The sequence below is a fragment of the Diadema setosum genome, chromosome 2 (assembly GCF_964275005.1).
Source record: "Diadema setosum chromosome 2, eeDiaSeto1, whole genome shotgun sequence".
In the NCBI taxonomy this organism is placed as follows: domain Eukaryota; kingdom Metazoa; phylum Echinodermata; class Echinoidea; order Diadematoida; family Diadematidae; genus Diadema; species Diadema setosum.
In genome coordinates this window covers 8,236,094-8,260,985 of record NC_092686.1, presented here as the reverse complement: position 1 = coordinate 8,260,985, position 24,892 = coordinate 8,236,094, and the positions used below count along the sequence as shown (strand labels likewise).

The window sequence follows — 24,892 nt, the reverse complement described above, 5'->3', positions numbered from 1 at the left end:
TCGGCCATTTCAAAACCAATTTCCATCAAATAAACATTTAATTCCTCTCAGACTTGTATGCTCTTCATATTTCATAAGAGATATCTAATTGAGGCCTATCCTACAACAAAGTTGGAAACCTGAAACCCCATCTTGCCCAAAACTATATCATGACTGTAATGAGGTTGGCATCCTGTCCCATATGCATCCTTAAACGGGGTATCTATAAGAATCTGGAACGATCATATGTGTATGATTGACTGCAGTTCATGAAGTCTGCAAATAATGAAGTATTTTGGACAAAACCTTTAACCACATTGTGAGGTTTTCCTTACATTTCAATGCTCAAATAGAAATCAAGTAATATGTATTTTGACAAGATAAGTAAATGGTTGATAAAGAAAGGAGATTACTCCCACATTTAATACCACATGCAATGCATTGATATGCATATCAAGAAATGACATAATGTTATACTTTCTTTGTCTTGTTTTTTCACACATTTTCTCTTTCATAACTCTTCACATTTAAACATATAAACTCATATGCATTCTCAAAAAATTCTATAGGCCTAGCATTCAGCATTCCGTAACTCAACATGTCTTCAAAAATAGAGACACCCCCCCCCCCCAAAAAAAAGAAGAAAAACTGAGAGTACCTTGTTCATGTCATGTACATAAATCTTAATGCATTGCTGCTACAATAGGAATCAACGAAATAATTTGGAAATTGAGTTAATTTAAGGAGAAAGTTTTGTTGATTGAAAGGCATTTCTCACACTTTGGGTCAGCAATTCCTTTGCTTCCCAAGAAATCAAATACCAGCAATGATGCAAAGATAATGTATCGATAAACACTGCTGTATTTGCATTGTTACAGTCACAAACCAAGACTTTCATCCAAATATATCTGGTAGGAAAACACACAAAGAATAAAGTACATACCCATCAGATGAAATTAATTAGGATATTACAGTGTTCATATTTTCAATATGTTCTACATAAGCCGAGACAAAAGTAAACACAAATATATTATCATCACACTAAAACTAACACATTGTTGTGTATCGGTACACTGTAAAAGTGGAAATTTTTGCGCTAGGTATTTTTTGCACTTGGTCAGGTTAAGATGAATTTCATGTGCTTTTAATGTAAGATATAAAAATATGTAATAGTGTTCATGACACAAGCTAGAAATGCTGCATGCTTTCATTTTCATGCTGGTTTCTTGTTGCACGAAATGTATGACAATTTTTGACAATAGAAAAATTTCCACGTACCAGTATGTGACTGACAGTCACTACTATAAATTGATCCTTTTCTGACAATGACGCACGAAATACAGTATATGGGGCAAAATGAATAAACAAACAATACTGAATGATTTTACATTTGACACGATGTAACCAAAATCAAACATAACAAATGGTAAAGTTCAAATGGCAGTGGTGTGGAAAATCTAAAATACATGCATACATGCCTATCCTGATTTACTATAATTCGTCACGAGATGAAATTTCACCAGACATTAAAATTTTTCATGCATTCGTGAAGGATTACTTCATTACTCCATTTCTTAGTCGGGGAAAGTATCGATTTTGCTTTTTCAAGTAAAGCTCTGGCCAAAAATTTGACACACTTTCCACATCTGCATTACTGTGCCTAGTTTATTGCTGTAGTCTTGCATTCCACATGTAAAGTGAAAAGAGTAACTAAAGGGCCCACATCACAGCAGACATTCTGCTATTGAAAAGCTGTAATCTATAGCAAAGGTCTTTTATTTCATGCTAGCTCTGGATTATAAAATATATATATGTATATTTAAAATAGACAAGACTATACACAAAATGCTTTAATAGAATTTAATATTTTGTGATTTGTATGCAAAAAAAAAAAGAAGAATACATGTATTGCAAGTGATCCAAGTGGCATTCTGATATTGAGTTGAAAGCATAAACCCACTGAGGTGTCTAAAGAGAAGTACATTGACAATGTATTGTTGAAGTAAAATGCATGGCATCAATATAAGACATTAAGGCACAGGCAAAATTTTAACAAAGCAGAAACACGTCGGTAAGTTTTAGGTAACATAATTTTTCATACTCTACCATCTTCTTGATCTGTCATAATGGCTGGTTTCATCACTGATTTTTACAACATGATTAATAACAATAATAATGATGAATAACCAGGTTCTCAATGCTTTTTCCTCTCCCAAATGGAAAGCTGGGAGTTCATATCACAATAAAATCTTTATTGTGCCCCTTGTAGCAACATGCATACAGTTAAGGCTTGGATGGCATGGCTCCATGACATTTGCTCCTGCGACAATTGCTTCCATAAAATATCTGCACGCTAAGCTAAACATAAAACTGACCAACAAACAAAACCTTACCACCACTCCTAATCCTCACATCAAACTAAACCTAAAACCCTATCACAACCCCAACCCTAAGTCCCTGGAGAAAATATGATCGGAGCAATCGTCGCTGCAGCAAGTGTCCCGTCGCCGGATGGCACATGCAAGGTGGATGCATGAATTCTCTTGAACACCTGTGAGGTTCCCTAGTGAAATTGCAAGATCAAAGTTTCAGGTGACAACCCCTTGTTACTACTCCTCATTGCTGCTCCTTGTTACTTTTCCTTGTTACCATTCCTCGTTCCTATTTGTTAGTATTCCTTGTTTCCATTCCTTGTTACTTTTCCTTGTCACTACTCCTCAGAACAAGTTCTGGTCACTACTCCTTATTTTCATCCCTTGTTACCATTTCTTCTTTCTACTCATTATCACTGCTCCTCGCAAACTTTCCTTGTTACAACTCCTTGTCAATTTCCCCTTTAGAAGGAACCACAACTCCTTATTGCACGTTGGCAATGGCTGGAATGATGGACTCGTAGATGGCAATGCCTCGAAGAAAGACGTTCTCGTTGAGGAACTCGTTGTGGTCGTGAAGGAGGATCTTTGTGTTGTTGATGGGAGAAAATCCTAGGCAGGGGATGCCAAGGGCTCTGATGTAGCAGCTGTCTGTTGCCGCCGGGAAAATCTCTTTCTCAAGCTCCACTTTTCTGTAGTTGTAAGTAAGCAAAAAGAAATGAAATGAGCAAAATAAAGGTGGCCCACTTACTTGCTATTTTTGTAGTAAAGGAAGTTCTGATGAGCAACTACAAATGTAGCTCCGAAGTACAACCAGTGCTTCAATTTAACATTCAATGCATGAGTTGAGGTACATTTTTCACCTCTTCTGATGTATCCTCCATTCTGAGTGGCTGACATCAGGGGCATAATTTCAACTTTTGCCTGCAGCCTCAAAGTGCCTAAATTGGCCCATCTATGGTAGCGCCTCAAGTGCGAACTGGCTAAAGTGATCACAATTGACCAAATAAAATTTCTTTTAATTCCATTTAATCGATTTATAAAACAGATATAGACTGCTTTTACTAGGGACATTTTTCATTCAATTACCCATCGTGATCTCAACTTCATGTTATGACCCTCAAAGCAAGCCCCTTGGGGTCATAGCATGGAGTCAGAGATCCCTTGGGTGTGGCAATAATATAAACAATGTCCTGAAAAGCAGTAAATATATATGTGATATACATGTATGTTATCATGCTCTATCAACCCTGACACACTACCAGTAGATCTCATTTCTACATAAATACTTACTCTTCATCGCATGCTTTCTTGAAAGCCATCCACCAGGCATTGCTGTCTTCCAGTGGAGTTGTATAGCACACTCCCTTCTGCAGTGGATGGAAAGCAATATAGAAGTCATGAAATTACCTGTGTCTTCTCCATTCTGCCATTTGGCTGCACCACATATCCATAACTTCCATAACAATGATGAATCAATGAAAATCTAGACACAATGCATACTTCACAGGATGTAAAAACAAAAGGTCCTCACTGGGGCATTTGTTGTAGATAACTCCCACATGGTCATATTTGATCCATCGGTGTCAACTTGAGTGATGTTACTAAATCTACTCCAACACAAAGCTCACATATATTTAGATTCACACCATACAGTTGAAATTTGAATCACGTGTAGTTTTGATTATCAAAACGTCTCACTTTACTCCACCCCACCCCCCCCAAAAAAAGAAAACTTTATAGAAATAAAAGACAACACTGCAAGAAGTGTGAGTTCAACAGAAGTGAGTTAAAAAATGCTGGCATTTCTAAATTCTCTCCAAGTTAATGAAAAAACACTCAAACAACTAACCACTGCTGGTCTGAGTGAAGAAATATCTTACGATTTATTTCAAGAAACTTCATTGTTATCATTCTATATCTCACCCTGATCCACTCAAAGCTCACACCATCTCCTCCAGCAGCCACCATCTCTTCTATCTTCTTCTCCAGGTACTGGTAGTCAACACAAAACACAAATACAGTGGAACCTCATCATAACAAGGTTGGATTTAGTGAGATACCTGATATAACAAGGTTGGATATAACAAGGTTGGATATAGCAAGATTCCCGATATAGCGAGATTGGATATAGTGAGATACCTGATATAACAAAGTTGGATATGGCGAGATACCTGATATAACGAGGCTGGATATAGCAAGATTCCCAATATAATGAGGTTGGATATAGTGAGATACCTGATATAACAAAGTTGGACATGGCGAGACACCTGATATAACGAGGTTGGACACAGCGAGATACCTGATACAACGCGGTTGGATACAGCAAGGTACCTGATATAATGAGGTTGGATATAGCAAGATACCCGATATAACGAGGTTGGACATAGCGAGATACCTAACGAGGTTGGACAGAGCGAGATACCCGATATAATGAGGTTGGATATAGTGAGATACCTGATACAACAAGGTTGGATATAGCAAGATTCCCGATATAACGAGGTTGGATATAGTGAGATACCTGATACAACAAGGTTGGACATAGCAGGATACCTGATATAACGAGGTCAGATATAGCGAGATACCTGACATAACGAGTTTAGATATAGCGAGATATTTGATATGATGAGGTTGGGAATAGTAAAATACTTTTACATAACAAGGTTGGATATATCATGATGCCTATTAAATATAACAATATTAATTCTGCAAGGTCCCACATATTTTTCCTGAAACAATATGAATGTTGATACAACTGACTGTGCCAAGTGCAATATAATTTTTCATATGCAGTGTCAGCAAAACTAATGTAAATATATCTTGAATACGTCAGGGAAAAAATATAAGGCAAAACACTGAAAAATATTAGAGTAACTTGATACAATAACTACGAATTAAGCAAAGTTGAATTCTGCTTCATAATAAAGCAGTGGACCCTTTGGCTGGACAAGTTTTACTCTCATTGACTCACCTCTGGGGTCTGCCAGGGGGAAAGCCTGAGGTCAAATCGCAGTCGCAGCTCTATGGGCACGACATTGTTTGCTACACCGCCCTGTATGCAAATTTTGTGTGTATGACAAAAATATATTGAACAATGCACTCACAAGCCACCTGCTTTCAAGAATATAAACAGATGGCAACAATACAAATATTATTGTGTTGTTTTTTGTTTTTTGTTTTTTTTTTGGGGGGGGGGGCGGCGGGGGGGGGGGGGGGATTAATCCTCCTGTGGGCACAGATTGTTGGCTACACCTCCCCGAATACAAGTGTTTTTTTCTTTTCTCTCTCTCTCTCTTGACAAAGTACAATGCATCATGCACTTATCAGCTAATTATTCACAGAAACCCTCATTCAGATGGTAATAATGCTTTTTTTCTTATAGTGCACCTTTCTGTATAAATACCCTCACAATAAACAAGGTATCAGATATATCAAATTGTCAAACATAGACAAATACCATCACATATTTTCAAATTTAACCTTATAGCTGACGGCCTGATACAACTATTTCACTTTGAAAAGTGACTTTCTTACTCATTAGTCCTTGTAAATAATAGTATGAATTGATAGAAAAAAAATTATAGTGTATGTTACATCAAGACTTTATATTTCTATCTCTATACCTAACTTTACTTCTTCATCAGGTATGTGACAATTCTTTTTTTTTTTTTTACACGAGTCATCTCACTTGATAAAGGGTATTTTCACTTGAAGCTGAATTTGACACCAATTAACTATTTTATTTGCATGCTACATACATGTGATTTTTTTTTAAGTAGATCACAATTATTTCACAGAGCTTTTGTTATTCATTGAATATGATGTCTCTTTGTTTTGCTTTTTTTTTTTTGCATTTAAAGTCTTCTCTCCCTTGATCAGGTGTGGTACCCCCCCCCCCCACCTTCCCCAGTATAAAATTTGCAGAATTTGAATATTTTACAATGTAAGAACAGCGCACAACCCTAAAACGGGTAAATACTGACATGCAATTATCTCAAGAGTAAAAGGTCATCTGTATCAGAAATTCAACTATGACCCGCTTATCGACCAACTGATCAAGGTGAAGGCGGGTCATGCCGCTGATGAAGGCTGTAGCATTGAGAGCTGCATATTTCGGAGGTAAACATTTTGTATTGAGATCAAAAGTTAAAAACATCAATATCAAGTAACTGTTTTGGAGTGAAATTATTATAAATCTGTAGTTGTTTTTTTTTTCTGTATATTTTTTTCCTCTTTTGTTTATAAGGCTCTCTGGAGTGGGTAGCGTGCTGTTTTTACTTCATATATCTGACACTTACAGACATTCTTGTCAGGTTCACAGTTTGGATATCTCCCAGTTTCTCTGTTTTCAATCTGCAGTACAGAAAAACAAAACAAAACAAACAATACAACAAAATACATACACCCATCTGCTGCTTACAAATACAAAATGACAGATTACAATATGTTATGTCTCCATGTTTCTCTATTTTCAATCTGAAAATAAAAAAGAGAATGCACTCACGTGCTAACAAAATAAAAAAAAAAAAGAAAAGCAAAGCAGTCAACACTGTTATGTCTCCAAGATTCTGTTATGTTTTCAATCTGGAAAAAAAAAAACAGCAACAAAAATGAAAACAAAAACACTAACATGCTGCTAATTATTACAGGAAATGACAGACTACACTGTTATGTCTCGTAGATTATCTGTTTTTAATGTGCAATAAACACAATGAAACCATAATACGTTCACATACTGTTGACAAAAACAAAATGGTAGCACCAATATTTACAACTGTTGATTTCGGGTAAGGTTGCTTCGAGATAGCTTATGACAAATGTTCATCAAATGCTGCACAATATGAATTATTCCCAGACATTTGAGGACGGATCAGAGTTATGAAAAGTTGAATCAGAGTCTATTCTCAGATGTTTTATTCTGCATTCGAATGGAGAACAGTGCAGTACTGCTTTAGCATTGTAATTTTGTGCTATCAAAGAGATTTACACCTCTACCAAATGATTATTAAAAACAGAGAGCTCAGTCATTTTTTTTCTTCATAGTGGGGGTGTCACAAAGAAGATAGTGTGTCATCAAGTACTTACAATTGTGTACACTATGTAAAGGCAGCCCAACAGACATGATTTTTTGATTGTACATATTTTACAAGTTCCACTTTTAAGTAGATCAGTCTATTACATTGCTATATTTACTTTTTATCACCATTCCAAAGTATGAATTGTTTCTATCATTACATATTCATTCATTCATAGATTTTATATTATCAAAATTTATGATTTGCATTTCTTTTCAATGGCACACTCTGCATACAAGCCTGCATTACCTTTTGTTTGATGGAGATAAAGCACAATTTCATCAAATGAAATTGAATTGAATTGAATTGACTTTTCACTTACCTCTTTTTCTCCTCATTTCTGAAATCGAGGAAGGCATCCATTACTCTACGCTGCAACCATGATGGATTTGGGATAAAGGTGAAAGAAAAAAATCATGTATAACTTCAAATGAAAAACTAACTGACAAATCACGGAAACACTGAAAGTCACTGAAATGGTTACATCTTAACTCTTCATATAACTTTTTGAATAAAGAATGTTAGGAAAAAAGTACAGCACTGATTTGACTGTTACAGACATGTAGAAAGCGTTACAGTAAATACAGCTAAATAGAATTTACAAACCTGTCTATAAGAGAAATAATATAATCAAAAGTTTTGGCAGGTGGACACATAAATGTAATAATTGCCAAAGGAAATTTTGGTAGCAAGATTCTCTGCTTAAAATCTTTGATGAATGATATGCCAAATTGAAAAGTAGCTGTCCAATATGAACTGAATAATTCTTAGCTTCTCTCATTTGAGGTGAGTAGAAATTCACATACAAGTAAAATTACGCATGAAATATTCTGGGAGTTACACTCACAGCCTTGTCTGCAGCAGTGTTTTCAACAAACATGAGGGCATGACCAGGGTCTCCAGTGCATACCACGTCAATCCCTATATTGAAACAAAAAAAAAAAGGAAAAGAAAAGTATTGTTCAAAGTCATTGTAGTAAAAAAAAAAATCAACCAGCAAAGCTTGACAAAGTCATCATTTATATCTTCTTGTCTATCAAGTATTCCATAAATTATGTGAATCTTTTTAAAAAATCAAATCAATTTATCCACCACATTCTGTCAAACAACTGAATTAAAACATAGATATGTTTTTCACTTACACCAGGTAGCTCGTTCCCCATAGAATAAGGTGAACTTGTCTGTAGGATTTGCCAGACCTAACAATGAATGAAGAATAAGTCAAGAAAACATAACATGAGTTTGCAAGAACAAAAAAACAACAACAACAACAAACTACACACCAAAAACAAAACAACACAATAAAAACAATTTGATGAAAACATCATTCATATGAAAAATATGCAGTAACTGCTGCAAAAAGGGATTAGAACCATCACTTGCTACTGGGCAGAAGTTTGGTAGTCTAGTGGATAGCAATGAGGAGGTCATGGGTTCAAATCACAACAGATCAGGCATGCCGATAATTTTTATCATGGCTACTACTGAAAAACTGAATAATTGGTGCTCACCTACATCCATGAAGGACAATTTGTCAATCAGTTGCAACAACAGAAACAAACAGACAAACAAACAAACAAAAACAATATGCATACAAACAAACAAAAGTATGCATTCATATGACCTTCTTTCTCATTTAAAGTGTCAGTATTACAATTTTTTGTCACGAACCTTCATCCAGGCCAAAGCCCATATTGAGGGCTTTAAACTCGGGTGTCTTGACAAAGAGCTGCATGCCTAGAAAACCTCCGATCTCTTCATCTGCAGAGAAGTGAAAGCAAAGCTCCAGTCACCAAATAAAAAACTCATACAAGGACATTGCATAGAGTTTCTATGGCATAATGTATGCAATGGTCAGTTCAAATCTCTCAAATGTAAACATTTTATTACTATAGAACTGCTGATACTTAAGTATTACATTGTGCCCATGTCATTGTGCCCCAAGTGTCCCCCTACAAAAATAAATGAACAAACAATGGCAACAGCAATCAAAATAGCAACAATTTAACAAAAAATTAGATCTTGTTCTTAAAGATCTTTTTTTTTTTGTTCATTTTTATTATTATTGTTCTTTTCTTAAGGGGAAAGTATTCCTTGGTCTGTCTGCTTCCATTTTCATGTGTGAAACGTCTGGTTATACCTCATTTTAAGATAATTTTCTACTGAATTAATATTGCATCTCTGGATGATAATCAAATCATAAGAAGACAACTTTCACAAAGAAGTAAATGAATTTTATTGTGTCCCACAGGGTAAAGCAATTAAATTTACAAATGAATTGCAGACTGGAAATAATGTCATGCAAGATAGTTTCCATCTTCAAGGTCTCTTTGGATGCGTTCAAGCGTTCTCCTAGAGCGAACTGTACCGTACCGTACCCGCGCCAGAGGAGCGTTCGAACGCTCCTAAAGTGTACCGTACCATACTGTACCGAGCCAAAAGTGGACCACTTCCCGATGTGCTCCAAAAGCGTACCAAAAGTTCGTTGAAAAGCATGCGCGTATCATGCGCATACGTCACAATGCAAAGACATCATTCTCTTTGTTCGGGACAGGTGTAAGTAGTTCAGGTGCCAGGTGGATGACATTCTTGCTACAAACATGCGTGACCTTTTCTAAAAATAACCCGTGAGGTACGCTTTCTCAACAGAGCGCTCGAACGCTCCAAATCTGGCACAGTTCGGTACGGTAAGCTTTGGTTCAGTTCTCTTTGGTTCGCTTTAGAGCGCTCGAATGCAGCCTTTGATACCTGGTACAAATGTCATGTGAACGGTTCGCAGCAGTCGCACTCCTTTCTTGATCAGTCTTCTTATGGCTTCTATGTACCTAGGGAATTCCAGAGCAATGATTACTTATGTAATTTCAGTTTCTCCATCTTAACATAAACCTTACAAAGTCATGCAAATGCAACATTAAAGATCACTGTGGTCAAATACATTAAGGAAAAAACAACTATATATTGAAATCGCTGGAAGGACATTCGGACAAAAGACAAAGATAATATCCCATGACCCAGCCTTTTGAGTTTGCTGCCCATGACTTTGATGAATAAATCAAATAGTCAAATTTAGTTTATTGGTACGTGTAAAAATCAACTGATTTCAAGACCATCTTCAAGATGGTAGTCACATGCAATCCTAACTAAAAACTATTTGCATTTTTTTTTCATAGATTAAATCATGATCATTATTATGTAATATAGGAAAGTATTACTAATTTGTGTTCACGTAATATGAAAATACTGGATCATATTCAATAAAATCTTATTAACTGAGAGTAAAAATGTCGAAAATGATGTATGTGCAGCTAAAGCCACACATTCCCAGCTGATGCACCATAGGGATCAGGTCCGGTCAGTTGACAGGGCAGATGCTCTAAATATTGTATATTACAACCATTCTGCAGTCCACAACTCTCTTCAATAGAAACGATCTGTTGCTCAAGTTTACAATCTATCATATCTTTGACTTGAACTTGTTCTATGAACAATTTGGGGGGATACATAATCACCACCCAAACCAGCCAGCACATAACATTTTCAGAATGTTTCCTCAATGTTTTCTTTTTTTTTTTGAGGTTTCTTGAGGTACATCTTCGTCTAATATGGAAGTTTTTAAAATGTACATATAACATTAAAGTTTGGACTTAGCATTTACTGCTAATTACAAATTTTTTTTTTTATGTCTGTTACATTTTCAGCATTTATAAACGTCCACAAAAAGTTTTTAGAAGGTCTGCAACATTTTCATCTTTAATGAACTTTTAAAAAACGTTTTTGTTAGGTCACTATTTATGAATATTCAAGCATGAAAATCTAAAATTTGAAAACTAGTGGAAATAAATAAAGACACTGAAATCCAAAAATATATGTTGGGTTCAAACTTTCGAACTGTGTTAAAAATTTTAGTTATGTTATTGTTCAGTTATTCACAAATTCAAATTGTGTTATGAAGAGGTATTTTCATATTATGATAGGCCTAATTACAGTATGTGTGATTTAATTTTAGTAACCATGTCTTCACACATTACCACATTTTTGCCAGGGATATAGAAGAATGTGATACAGATACATCAACTGGGAACAGGATGTAGTAGGTATAGGTGGTAGGATATTAGGAACAGAGTAAAATAGGATTATATAGGATTAGGATAGGGTACATTAGTTTCAAGATTGTGCCTGTATAATCATATAACTATACTTTTTTGAATGCCCAATAAAAAATACACATTAGACATTCTAAAAACATTTTCTGAACGTTCTAGACAAATATGAAATGTTCTCTAAACGTTCTGGAAAGGGTCGTAAGACTTTTTTTAGACAATCTTTAATAAAACGTTTTTTGAACATTCTAGGCGGTCTTTAAAGGTTTTTGGTCGTCCACAGAATGTCCACAGAACATTTTGAATATTCTTAAGAGCTTTTCTGACATCTATAATGTCCAAAAGGTTTTCAGCAGGTTCTTAAAAATGTTGAAAGTTTTTTTAGTGTTTTTCTTTTAACATCCATTTGAAACATTTTAAGTATGTCCAAAAACCTTCCACAAAAAGATGTTCTGAAAATGTTTTGACACACTGTCCAATTAATGAATCTGGACTGTTTCAAGAACGTTCAGAAAATGTCCAATTGTTAACTGGACAATCAGCTTCAAGCAGTTAGTATGCGGTGGAGCTTATGAACCCACAGCACAAAGCCCTTGCTCATGCTATGAAACCCAAATGGATTTAATAAGGAAAAAAAATGCCTCCGACAAATCAATGTCACACTTTTCTAGTATACATGTCTTGAAATTTTAGCTAATAGTAAACAAAATTCTAAAGATTGTAAAGATTCCAAAGAACTAAAAAGCAAAATGTTGATCTTTTCTTGGTACCTCGACTAAAATCTGATTTTCTCTGATTATGGTGCCAGTAATTTGTAACTTCTTTTGACTTGAAGGGTCTCATATCTTATTTTAAGTCATGTATCAACTTATGTCTGTGGATATATTGTTTAAAACTTTTTAAATAAATCTTATCAAATCAAAGGAAAAAAAAAGTATAAAATTTGATTGCCTGCCATGTAGTATTGTCAGTAACATAATTATGATTTTCAAGATATGAGAGTACCACTGCATTTCAGATAAGAACCATTTTATGACACTGCTATTTTTAAAACAGCAAAGTGGGAATATCAAATTGCCATCACAAAGAAGTCAAGCTGTGAATATACTTACTGAATTCCAACACACTTCATATCCTGGGATGCAGAGGGGGAATGAAAAATACAATTTTTTTTTGCGGTTAGAACAATTCGTTGATTCTTCCGTTCTTACACTAATGATGAAGAAAAAAAAAATTGTCATAAAAACTACTGACCCTTCTCAAATTGTCATTTTTTTCACGCTGGTGACAAATTATGATACCTTTAGAACCAGTGATATCACTAAGGCATGCACACAACTACTCTACAAGGCCACTGAGACTCATCTGTGCTACAAGCTCAACTTCAAAGGCTCATAAGTTCAAATCTCCTTTCCAGTTTCATGAATGAAATACTTTGATATCATACCCCTCATGTGCAATGTTTGGTATTATGATTGTACAGAGCATGAAAAAGAGAGGGTTTCACAGAAATTTATGCGAGTGGGAGATGATCTCCTATTTGGCACAATATACTGGTAGTACATTTTGGGATCCACGATTACCCCATGATCACTGATTCTCAGATCAATATCTACATTTCTTACACTTTTGCGGGGCGCGTAGCATGCGCCGGCATAGCGCGCGAGCAATACAATCCAGCTCAATCGACAAAATGGCCGCTTCCAGTAGCGAGAGTGGTGAAATGGCCGACAATTATCCTCGTTTCCACCTATGAAATGTGGAAGAATCATTTAATTTTACAAGAGAAATGACAGCAAAAACACAAATTAGATACAGGCTCTCTGTGTTCATGATTTTATGAGGAAATCAATAAAAGGCAGAGTTGATGATGATCTGGATGATAAAGCCTAAGACCTCCTTCTCTCACAGTTCTACGCTGGAGCTAGGAATCAAAATGGTGAACACTACAGCAAGAAAACAATGCAGGCTTTGTGATTCAGCCTACAAAGGCATTCCAGATGCTAAAGGCAAATATGTCTCTCTTGGCTCTGGCAGACTATGAGCAGTCAGAGGTATGAATAGTAACTAATATTTCATTTTGTCATTATAATTTATAACAAATTTGTGACAGTGTATATACCCTCCTCAAGCCTCAGATATAGTAAACTTGCTAAAAATTTGCCCTCTGGAAAGATACTATCTGTGCCCTTTCATCAACTCATAGTTTTTGCCAAACCCTCGAAAGGTCTTGTATTTGTATACTATCCACTGTTATTAATTTGATAAAGAAATCCTGTCTGCTGTGTATATATATGCATGACATTATCACAATATGGAAGAGATTCATGTGACATAAAAAGGACACACTCCTGTGAAACCATGACACATTCCTAGCCAAACAAAGACGGACCCAAGAGAAGGCAGGACCTGGAAAATGAGTGATCTACTGACATAAGGCTTCCCTAGAAACATCTGTTGTTGTGACACTGCAAGGAGTGTTGGTTTTTGAAAAGAAAGTAGAAAGAACATCTTTAGTTAGAGTTCATCATGGAGTCAGCTGCCTCAAACAATGGGGCTCACTGGCCCAGACTTTATCTTGGTTCCTATGCTGTTTGAGCAGCAGCCCAGCACACATCCCCTTCTGAGATTGACGAGGTCAGCTCACAGTCAGTCAATCCTCAGAGGCATAGACAAGACTGTTGCAGTTACCCTCCTATGGCTTGGCAGAAGTTTACCCAATCTTTGATCTGAGTCACAAAGGTATCGGCAGGTCATAAAACTATTAAAGCATTATTTGCTTATGTTGTTTGTTTTGCTTTATATTACGTCCGCTACAGTACTTGTTCCTGTCTTTGAACTTTGCCTACACAGTTTGAACAGCACTCAGGCACATATGGTAGCCTTGGTGTCAGTGCTCTGTGCACTGGGTTATTTGTCTTTAGGAAAATTCCTTCTTTTATTAAAAAACAAAACAAAACAGCTACTTGCCTTCCCATCTCCCAAGGAATATAAAAGGGATACTGAATTTTGAAAGGTTGGGCAGCAGTGCCTTAACTGTTGATCTGTGTTATGATGATATCAGCAGATCAAAAAACAAAGTGCTGCTGGGTACTTTATGTATAAGGAGCTACTTCCTATGTTCAAACTTCACCCATAAAGTTTGAACAGCAATCAGCATAATACATCCTTTCTGTGCATGTACCAGGTCAGCCGATTGTAGGACGATCCTCTAAAGTTTAATGCAACATAGCCAGCAGTCAACATCCCCTCACCAAAGAAAGTAAAAGAAATGTTGAACTTTACGACTTAGCAGGGTTACCCCATCCTTTGATCTGTGTCAAGATAATATCAGTAGGTCAAAAAACAGATGTGCTTGCATGCAAGGAGCTTGTTCCTATGTTTGATAATGCACTCATTATTTCCTGGTATACTAGGTAACCCTAGAGGAGCATGTTGCACTATTGTGCAAAAGGGGCTCCGGCCTTGCTCTGATTGCTCATTTTGCCCTTAGTTTGAACAGCAATTAGGTGCAGAAGATTAAGCCTTCCCTTGTACACCAGGTCAGCCTACTATAGGTCTATTCTCTGAGGTTAAAAACAGGATAGTCGTGCCTCCATACCTCCCACAGAAGTCAGAGAATGTTGGTTTCCAAAGGCTTGGCAGACGTTCCCCATTCTTCCATGTGTTTCATGCTGATTGTCAACAAGTTTGTAAGTTTAGCACCATGCCTTTGCACACCAGGGGCTCCTTCCTTTGTTCCACAGTTACACTTCATACTTGGCCTTGATTTTGGTTTTTGGTACGAGGCTGTTAGCTGCACTGACAATGTTATCAACATGTAAGTGCACTCTCCTCACTTTAAATATTGAGGCAAAATAAAACTCAGTCTTCTCAAGGGGTAAGTTTATCAATAAATAACAAAACAGCGATGGACAACAGATACTGACTGTCATGATCTCATCAACCCTGGTCTGATCTACAGTGCACAATACAATCATTCAAATTTGATATCATAAATATCCATATCCAAGTTTGACTTTGAAAAGAAATTGGTAAAAGAGAAAATTGATGTACTGTAACTATGAACAAGAGACCCGCGGGTCTAGCGCTCACCTGAGTATCGCAAGTTCACCTTTCACGCAGTCACTAATCTAAATCATTCACAGCTTTACTAAAATTTGACCAGGCATTCTCAAGTAGAACATGAAAATGTACAATAAGGGCCAAAATTTTTAAAGATTCCTTAATTTGGGGGCATTGGGGCCCCCTGGGGCCTACTGGGTGGGGCATGGTGCCCACTTTGATAAACTGACCCCCTAGGGATGCTACCTGCCAAGTTTGACGAAAATCCATCATGAGGTTTTCAGGAAGAAGATGAAAATGTACAATTCAGGCCCCCATTTGGACCTTCCCAACCCCCCCCCCCCCCTGCCCCCAAGAGGGGCACCCCTAGATCTGCTATGAACAAACTTGAAACTACAGTCATTAATGTACTCACTCATAGTATTATCTTAGCTTATCTTAGAGAAGATTTTTAAAGATTCCTTCATTTTTTTTTTTTTTTTTTTTTGGGGGGGGGGGGGGGGTTTGGGCCCCCTGGGGCCCACTGGGTGGGGCATGGTGCCCACTTTGATAAATTGAGATCCTGACCCCCTAGGGATGCTACCTGCCAAGTTTGACGAAAATCCATCATGAGGTTTTCAGGAAGAAGATGAAAATGTACAATTCAGGCCCCCATTTGGACCTTCCCAACCCCCCCCCCCCCCCTGCCCCAAAGAGGGGCACCCCTGGATCTGCCATGAACAAACTTGAAACTACAGTCATTAATGTACTCACTCATAGTATTATCTTAGCTTATCTTAGAGAAGATTTTTAAAGATTCCTTCATTTTTTTTTTTTTTTTTTTGGGGGGGGGGGTTTGGGCCCCCCTGGGGGCCCCCTGGGTGGGGCATGGTGCCCATTTTAACAAAATGAGATCCTAACCCCCTAGGGATGCTACCTGCCAAGTTTGGTGAAAATGGGTCATGGGGTTCTCAAGAAGAAGATGAAAATGTACAATTTAGGCCCCATTAGGACCCCTCCCCACCCCCCTCCCCTGGGTCCCAAGGAGGGCACCCCTGATTCTGCCATGAACAAACTTGAAACTATAGTCATCAATGTACTAACTTATAGTATTAACTTAGCTCTATCACTTCTGGTTCTAGAGAAGAAGATTTTTACAGATTCCTTAATTTTGGGGGGTTTGGGCCCCCTTGGGGGCCCCCTGGGTGGGGCATGGTGCCCATTTTAACAAATTGATTTCCTAACCCCCTAGGGATGCTACCTGCCAAGTTTGATGAAAATCGGTCTTGGGGTTTTCAAGAAGAAGATGAAAATGTAAAAAGTTTACGCACGACGGACGACGCACGCCGGACGCCGGACGAAGGGCGATCGCAATAGCTCACTTGAGCCTTTGGCTCAGGTGAGCTAATAATCTAATCTTTATCAGAAGAGAGGATCCCAAACATCTGTCTGTATGGGTCTATGAAACATTTTCAGCCTTTGAAAATGCCGACACTTTAATTTAACCACTCGCGAAATTGTCAGGAATTCCCAATTCGCGAAAATTTAGACTCGCGAAATATATGGCGTATACAGTATCCTTCTGTGAAGAGACATTTCTGTGACTGCCGTGACTGATCAGTAACGTGACTCGTGCGACTTGAAAGACCAGAAAATGGCTTGCACTCTAACCAAGAAGGCGACTCCAAGGCCCCCGTTTCATGAAACTTGTTATCATTAACAAGTTACAATAGTGTTTTAAACTACTGAAATCCTTGCATCTGATTGGCTGAGAGCAAATTTGTCATAGAATGTGGCAGTTGTTACTGATAATAAGCTTTATGAAACGGGACCCTGGGCAGCTTCAAAGATGCTTCCAAATCTATTCATCTGAAAGTCACAGAGACATCGCTGCGACGTCTCCAAGAAATCTCTGGTAGGTTGCATATGAAACGGGACCCTGGGCAGCTTCAAAGATGCTTCCAAATCTATTCATCTGAAAGTCACAGAGACATCGCCGCTACGTCTCCAAGAAATCTCTGGTAGGTTGCAAATGAGTCTCTGCAAGGTTGCAAAGACGTCTAAGGACCACCCAGGAAAAATAAGTCTCCATGACTTGGTTGCGACTAAGGAGAAGTGGAAATGTCTCCACAACCAGCTGGAGACCTACAAAAAGTCTCTCACAAAAATCAAACATGTTTGATTCTCTACGAACTCCCCGTAAACCAGGCTAGTCTCCACGAGATGTCGCAGAGAAGTCTCCGAGACCATTCTACAACCAGCGAGACTCAAGTCACCACCAGGTTGCTACCTCGTCTCTAGGCCAACAAGATACCCACTTTGCACTGTAACATGAAACACATAGCCTGGCATCTTTGTAGGATTGCCTCTACTGGTCACTATGGTTACAGACGCAGAAGACTCTTCATAGTGAACCTCACCTGAGTTCCTCTGGCAACAATATCGCCATTTTCCAGTTTCTTCGCCTCAAAAGGATCACATATCCAGTGCTCCTGCAAGGTAAAAACAAGAAACTCCATGTCATAAATATGTATTTTAAACCCATTTAAGGTCACGTTTACCTTTGGGAGCAGGGATTAAAAAAAAAAATCAAGATTTCACATTTGATGCATGTGTATCAGGTCAGTTGTATCACAAAACATCCTACCATATAAAAATTTTGCAATAAATCCCAAAATGTAAGGAGACATTGCTGTTTTTCTCAATAAACCATAACTGTAGAAGGTTTAGTCTGGAAACATTTTTATTATAACTATTGTTCACATTTTGTATTTTTAACAATACTTAACATCCATTATACTTATTCAGATTTTTACATCGGTTGTTTCTATCCCTAACTCAATTTTAGAACTATTTTGAAGCACAAATGCTGGGTTTTTGTTTCATCTGCAAATGGTAGATTATACCTTTAATGAATGACAATTGCAAAAGATTACTAACATAATAATTGGAGAATTTTGTTGCACAAATCATTGTCTTATCATATTAACCGTGCAGCTCCAAGATGCACTATACATCTTTCATTTGGAGAGGGAATTAATAGAAATGGATGACTCGGTTATATTAGCACGAAATCAAAAGAAGGTTTTCTTGTAACATAGCAACATAATTACAGCTTTCTAAAATCAATCATGTTTCTAGTTTTAGGATCAGTTAGAGAATTTTGTGATTTTCTGCTACCGAAATGAGCAACGGTATGATTCTGACCAAAGCAGGATTCTAATAAAAGAGAGAAGCTTCTACTCCAACTTACAGAATACTGGTGACAAAAGATGCAATGATTATATTAGATTAAACACCAAACTACAGGAATATGGTTACTGGGATCTGATCAAAATCACATTGCTACACTAATTGCATGAAACATGGTTCCTCATGAAACAAAGTAAAAGTGTTATATACAATGGAAACTACTGAAGAACCAAACATTTTCACATGCATGAAACTTTTGCAAATTTTGCAAGGAGCTAAGACTCAGGAAAGTGAAATGTGCACAAAAGTTTTTGTCTCCATAATGCATGCTTATGTAGTATACCTGTAATGTTTTCATGGTCAGCAATTCATGAAAACTTCATGGTGCAAAAAAGCAAGTAATTTCCAATTTGCAAAAGTTTTATGATGTAAATGTTTTTTTGTTTTACAGTATTTTGGTGTACTCAATCACTGCAATTCTAACTCTAAATTTTGCTTTTGACACATTACCATTACAGAAAAATTGACCACAAGACAAAAGGTCATACTTACCTATAAACCACAAAGAAAATTCAATTAAATTCTATTTTATGTTCAATGAAATGGTGCTTTGATAATTAGAAAAAAAAAATGCCCAAGGAAATCAGCTACCAATAATCCATTGAAACAAAGGAACAAAGTCTGGACTCTTATGACCATGTATACACTTGGTCAGTCCTTGACTTGGAGGAGATCAATTAACTCATACAGGTCAACTTATGACATCTTATCTACATAGGTCAAAATGTTATCTCTTTGCAGGAAAAAAGACAATGACTCCCTACACACTCAGTATCACTCCTGATTGAAATATCAATAGGGTGACTCATAGGGCAACCATGATAACTCACACCAAAACAATTATAATATGTACGGTACTTATAATGGATTGTCATATCACAAAAAAGGGGGTGGGATTATGATTCTGGGAACATCATCTTCAAGGCAATCTAAAATATATCATCATACCTTGAAGAGGTGATCCATTTTAGAGTCTAATAATGATTTATTCTACGATGTGTGCACCTGGTTGTACACATCTGTACCGGTCAGTGCATTGCCCTGGTATACAGTTCTACACTGTACTTCAGAACCTGATCAATGGACCCAGGCAAGAGACTTTATAGGTAGTACTACTGTTTAGTTTAAAAATGCTAGCATTAGTTTACCTGATTTACAAAGTTAAAGCTACGCTCTTCAGTTTACTTTTGCTGGCATTTATACATTATTGAAAATAATATGCTTTAACAAAATCCTAATAATCTTCTTTGATTTGAACAATATTGCCCTCCAGTGCTTAGCATATTATCAATGTACTTGCATGCTTTGTTTGTTAGTTGATTTGTTTTGAGTGGTTGGGTTTTTTTTTTTAATCTCGACTGCAATGTCATTTAGCCAGTGTTCACTCTAAAATTGACTAAATGGCATTGCAGAAGATTTCAAAAAACAACTAAACAAATCAACCAACACCAACAACAACAGAAGAAATTCAATACATTTAAATAGCCTATAAGAACCATGCACACAAGAGCCACACAAACGGTCTAAAGTGTATCAAGGCCAGGTAGACATTGGCATGGCATAAAATCAATGATCAAGACAAACCCACATCCTCCAAACATGTCTCCTTCATTCGTAAAGTTTACACACATTCTATGTGTAATAAGAACATTCCCATGATAACCATCCGTCTTGTCAAAAGCTAAACAAAAGAATTTCAGATGAGATTTTATTTCCAATAGCACATTTTTTTTTAAATTTCCAAGAACCCATTTTTTTTTAAAGAAGGTGCAGAAAAAGAAGGGGAGCAAGAGAAGAAAGCTGGAGAAAGGAGAAGAAGAAGGTGATGACAAGATCCAAAAGAAGACAAAGAAGAAAAAGTAGAAGATGATGAAGAAAAAAACAAACAAACAACACAGAAAATAAGAAACGATGACCACGCCATCCGCATCCCCAGGAGCTTCTATTAGCTCTTTGTTCAAACTTGATAGTACAATGTACAAGTGTACTATGAAATAATGTGACTCGGTGAACTCACAGGGAAGACGGGCACCACATCAATGTGAGAGTTGAGAACAATGCTCTTTAGGGATGGGTCTGTTCCTTCCCACGTTATGATGACAATTGTCTTGCCTGGATGGACCTGGATGATAGAGGTGAGATCATGTTATATGTAGATAGACTTCAACCTACAGTTGCATAGATGATAGGGATTATTACATATTTTCATTCATTCGCAGACACAACATTACTGGTATATATTCCTTTGACACTCATACCTGTTGGAGTAGTGGAGGCAATGGGATAATGCAATACGAATAACACCGATACCTCAACATGCACTGCAGACATATTCAGCGCTTAATTGCAACCCCATGTCCTCTTGAAGGTGACTTGAATGGAAAGAGTCAACTAGATGATCAGAATAGAACAGATTTTATCAAAACTGAATATAATTTTTGACATGACATCAAAGATTATAAGTTCATAACAAATCAACACAATCTTAAATTATTCTTAAAGCAATGGCTTTCATCAAGATTAAAGGGATGCACATTTGTAGTTGCCATCATTATCTTCTAACCCCCCCCCCCCCCAAAAAAAAAAAAGAAAAAGAAAGAAGAATACATATATATCATTATACACATTCTGCAGGATATCGGTTCTGGGATATCTTCCTTTCTAACTAACAGTAAAAAATTATCATACAGTTGTATTACCATAACAACCTTTTGCCACGCACCTCAACACACTGCACTGGAAGCCCCAGCTCTCCTGCCATCCGTTTAAGAAATGAATTCGCTCCATCTTCATTTGGGCAGAAAACAGAAAAGAAGTCAGAGAATGTTTAACCAAAGTCCCGAGTATACTCGGACAAGTGCCTAAGGGAAATGCCTGGTGTATCAAAATCAAACCATCCTAAATGGGTTAAAATTGTTGAATTATTTATTTCATCAACTCCTAATCCTATTCTTACCAAAATTATTTGACATACTGTATTCATGGCAATGATATTTTTCCATACATGTAGGTTTCAGTATACAAAGGTAATCTATCAGATCAGGAAAAAGTATAATGGGGATATAAACATCTTTGTAATATAGTACATACATGCATACATGCAAATAGAGCTACACAGACATGCAGGAAAATGAACTTTAAGGCCAAATTCATGAAGGTGGTACAATCTTTGTCCACGCTTTAAACCATGGACAAAACCGCAGTGATGTATGGGGCACCAAGTGTCGTATGGCCTATTTCGTTCCAGAATCAGTCATTGTCAGTTTGTTACGATAATCTATTGGAAAGGCCTTCATGAAAGGCTATCTTGACACCATGGGTAGGTCTAGATCCCTTCTAGTTAGGCTAAAGTCAATAAAAACGACATGAAATTTATAATATCGATACAGACCATTTCATTTTACAAAAATATGTAGAGTATATTGCCGAGTACATGATGTAGCCTGGCCTTTATCTGCTCGGTCCTAGGATCATTCTTCATCAGCAGTGAGTTTGTTACTAATGTTACTTGTTAGATCAGTCAGTAGCGTGTCTGCCTCACGATCATGGACCCGGGTTCGATTCCCGAGTCCCAGTGCACTGAGCAATGTTTAGTTGTGTGTATATTATACCGTCCCCTCTAACATGTTATAGTACTTAGTAGATTCAAAGAGGCAAAACACCCTGTTCTAGAATTCCTCGATCGGATCATAGAACATTAAATGGAGGTCCCGTACGTGTGGCCATGCCCATGGCATAACTCATGCACGTAAAAACTTCCGCTTCATTTATTCATCGCATCAGAGCAGGGTATTTAACCTGTTGAAGTGGTCCGTGTTGAACCCACATTAAAAAACGCCCACAAATGTAAAAATACATTGTCCACATCCAAATTACGGACCCCATGGCATGGAAGATCAGCTATTGACATATTGTGCAGCTGAATTAACCCCAGCAGCGACCCCAATACGTACCGTAGTACTAATGTTTAACAGCGCCCCGCGCCCGGGGTTAATTTACAGCTGAATATGAGCTATCCAGCCACATTCTCAGATGGAGATGAAACAAACAAAAAACAAACAGTTGTGATTGGTGAAGAGAGCAGGCCCGAGCAAAGCCAAGCCCGTCTGTAATTCTTTAAATTACAAGCAGTCAATAAATTTGCAGAGGGAAAATATGAAGTTAAAGATATAATCGGTACGCGTATATCTGTGCGTTCGTTGTAGGTCCATGATCTGTGTAAGAATTTAACTTACCGTAATCTGGATCGGGCTCGACAGTTTTGAAGCGGAGGTATTCTCTGAAGTTCGTAACTGCTGGGTTCTCACTTTCCTGGGCCATGATCACCAAATCGATGAGTATTTGTTGGTACAAATCAAAATAGTGCACAGCACTGTCGGGCAGCAAGCAGGCAGTATACGAGTACTACTAATGTTACACGAGATTGTGCGACTGCGACGAGGGGCGGTAAGGACCGCAGTTAGTTAGTATTTGTACTGGCGGCTGCTGAGCTAAATCCTGTACTATTATGCTAGTTATCTGCTGAAGTTCACCTTATTGTGTTTGGCGACTGTGAGGTGCCGGGTGCAAATTTCGATTAAACGATGGGCTAGCAGCGCAGCATTTTTACCCAGTTATTATGTTATTCACTAGACGCTTAAGCTGCATGGTACCTTTACTCTTCAGTCAGACAGCAAGCTAGCTTTGTTTACAATCTGAACGTAAGCGCTCATGTCTGCGTGCTAACCTTGTACATCTGCTGGCGATCAATAAACAGTCAGCGCATGGCGGCCGGACCAAGGACAAGGGTTGGGATGGGGTGGGTGGGGCCAGCGCTGTACGCTGCATGCATGCACTCAAAAGACCAGGGGAAAATCCCGCGTTGTGCGCAAGCGCGCGCCTCGTCGTTCGTCCTCCACATGCACAAACACACACAGGCACTGTTTATGCAGGGGGTGGGGGGGGGGGGGGGTGGGGGGGGGGGGTGGAGTCTCTTTCCACCTCCCTGGTTTATGTTCCAAAGTGTTTAGATTTTCGGTGAGGAGCAGTGCCAAGTGGTGATAAGAGGACTAGCTGCTTTGAAACAGATATTCCATCTTGACATTTCTTACACATACCGGTACTGCAGTAGTGACTTTCTTTCTATTAAAAAAAACAAACAAAAAAAAAACAAAAAAAAAAAAAAACACAAAAAAAAACAAAAAAACAAAAAAACCACACACACACACAAAAAAAAAAAAACACACCGACGTATTCTTTGTGGTTTTTATATCCATTTTACTTGTTTCTATGGTGTCAATTGTATTTGTCGAGCCCACCGGCGTCTGTCCGTCCGTCGTCCGTCCGTCCGTCGTCCGTCCGTAACGCTACAAAAACTTGAATAACTCTCTACTGAGGACTTCAGTTTCAATCAAACTTGGAGGGAAGAGTGGTTATACAAAGGTATACATTTTACCAAACATGAAGACCACCTCAAGGTCAAAGGTCACAGGCAGGGGTCAATGAACTTTAGGGCCCAATGTTGTTTCGATTATGGCTCATAACTTTTGATGTATATGGGTGATTCTTCACCAAAGTGTCTACTTTTATGTCCCGCTACTTTCAGGATTTATAAGTGGAATTTTTTCGATTTTAGTTTTTAAATTTCATCTGTTTCATTGAAGAAGATGCTGTTCTGATTATCTAAGGTAAAAAAAAAAAAATGCTTCATTAAGTCGCTTTATTTTTCCCGCTCCTATAATCGACTGCAGCACCCCTCTAATCTGCATGTCCCGATGGGCATGCAAGGAATTTCAAATCGTCATATTTTCACTTGACGACATCTTTTTTTTTTTTCATGCTGGAAACACTTTTAAATGCTTTGTTTTCATGCACACATCACTTTGGCATTCAAAAACTTTCAATATCCGCAATGTCAATTGAGATTTTAGCTTTTCCCGATTGCGTCGTATATCCGTCACGCACTTTTATAGGGCCATTTATTAATAAATCAAGCCTCTCGTAACTCGCGTTTTCGGTTCATTGCAAATGCCAAGATACTGATCATCTCTACACATACAAGTCCATGTCTTAGCTGTGGAATATCTCCCCA

At 37.6% G+C, this 24,892-nt stretch overlaps 1 protein-coding gene across 1 annotated transcript; it reads right to left on the bottom strand.

Moving 5' to 3' along the window:
* Positions 1 to 375: 375 nt before the first annotated feature.
* Positions 376 to 23,249, bottom strand: LOC140246145 (aminoacylase-1-like). Its single transcript, XM_072325583.1, has 15 exons — positions 23,058 to 23,249; positions 21,545 to 21,609; positions 20,840 to 20,944; positions 17,991 to 18,062; positions 12,639 to 12,661; positions 10,175 to 10,251; positions 9,098 to 9,187; positions 8,569 to 8,625; positions 8,274 to 8,347; positions 7,749 to 7,798; positions 6,650 to 6,704; positions 5,323 to 5,403; positions 4,278 to 4,346; positions 3,645 to 3,721; positions 376 to 3,043 (listed from the first exon to the last, which is right to left on the bottom strand). Exons 1-15 carry the CDS (start codon positions 23,140 to 23,142, stop codon positions 2,836 to 2,838), a joined length of 1,188 nt encoding a protein of 395 aa, XP_072181684.1. The 5' UTR covers positions 23,143 to 23,249; the 3' UTR covers positions 376 to 2,835.
* Positions 23,250 to 24,892: the final 1,643 nt, after the last annotated feature.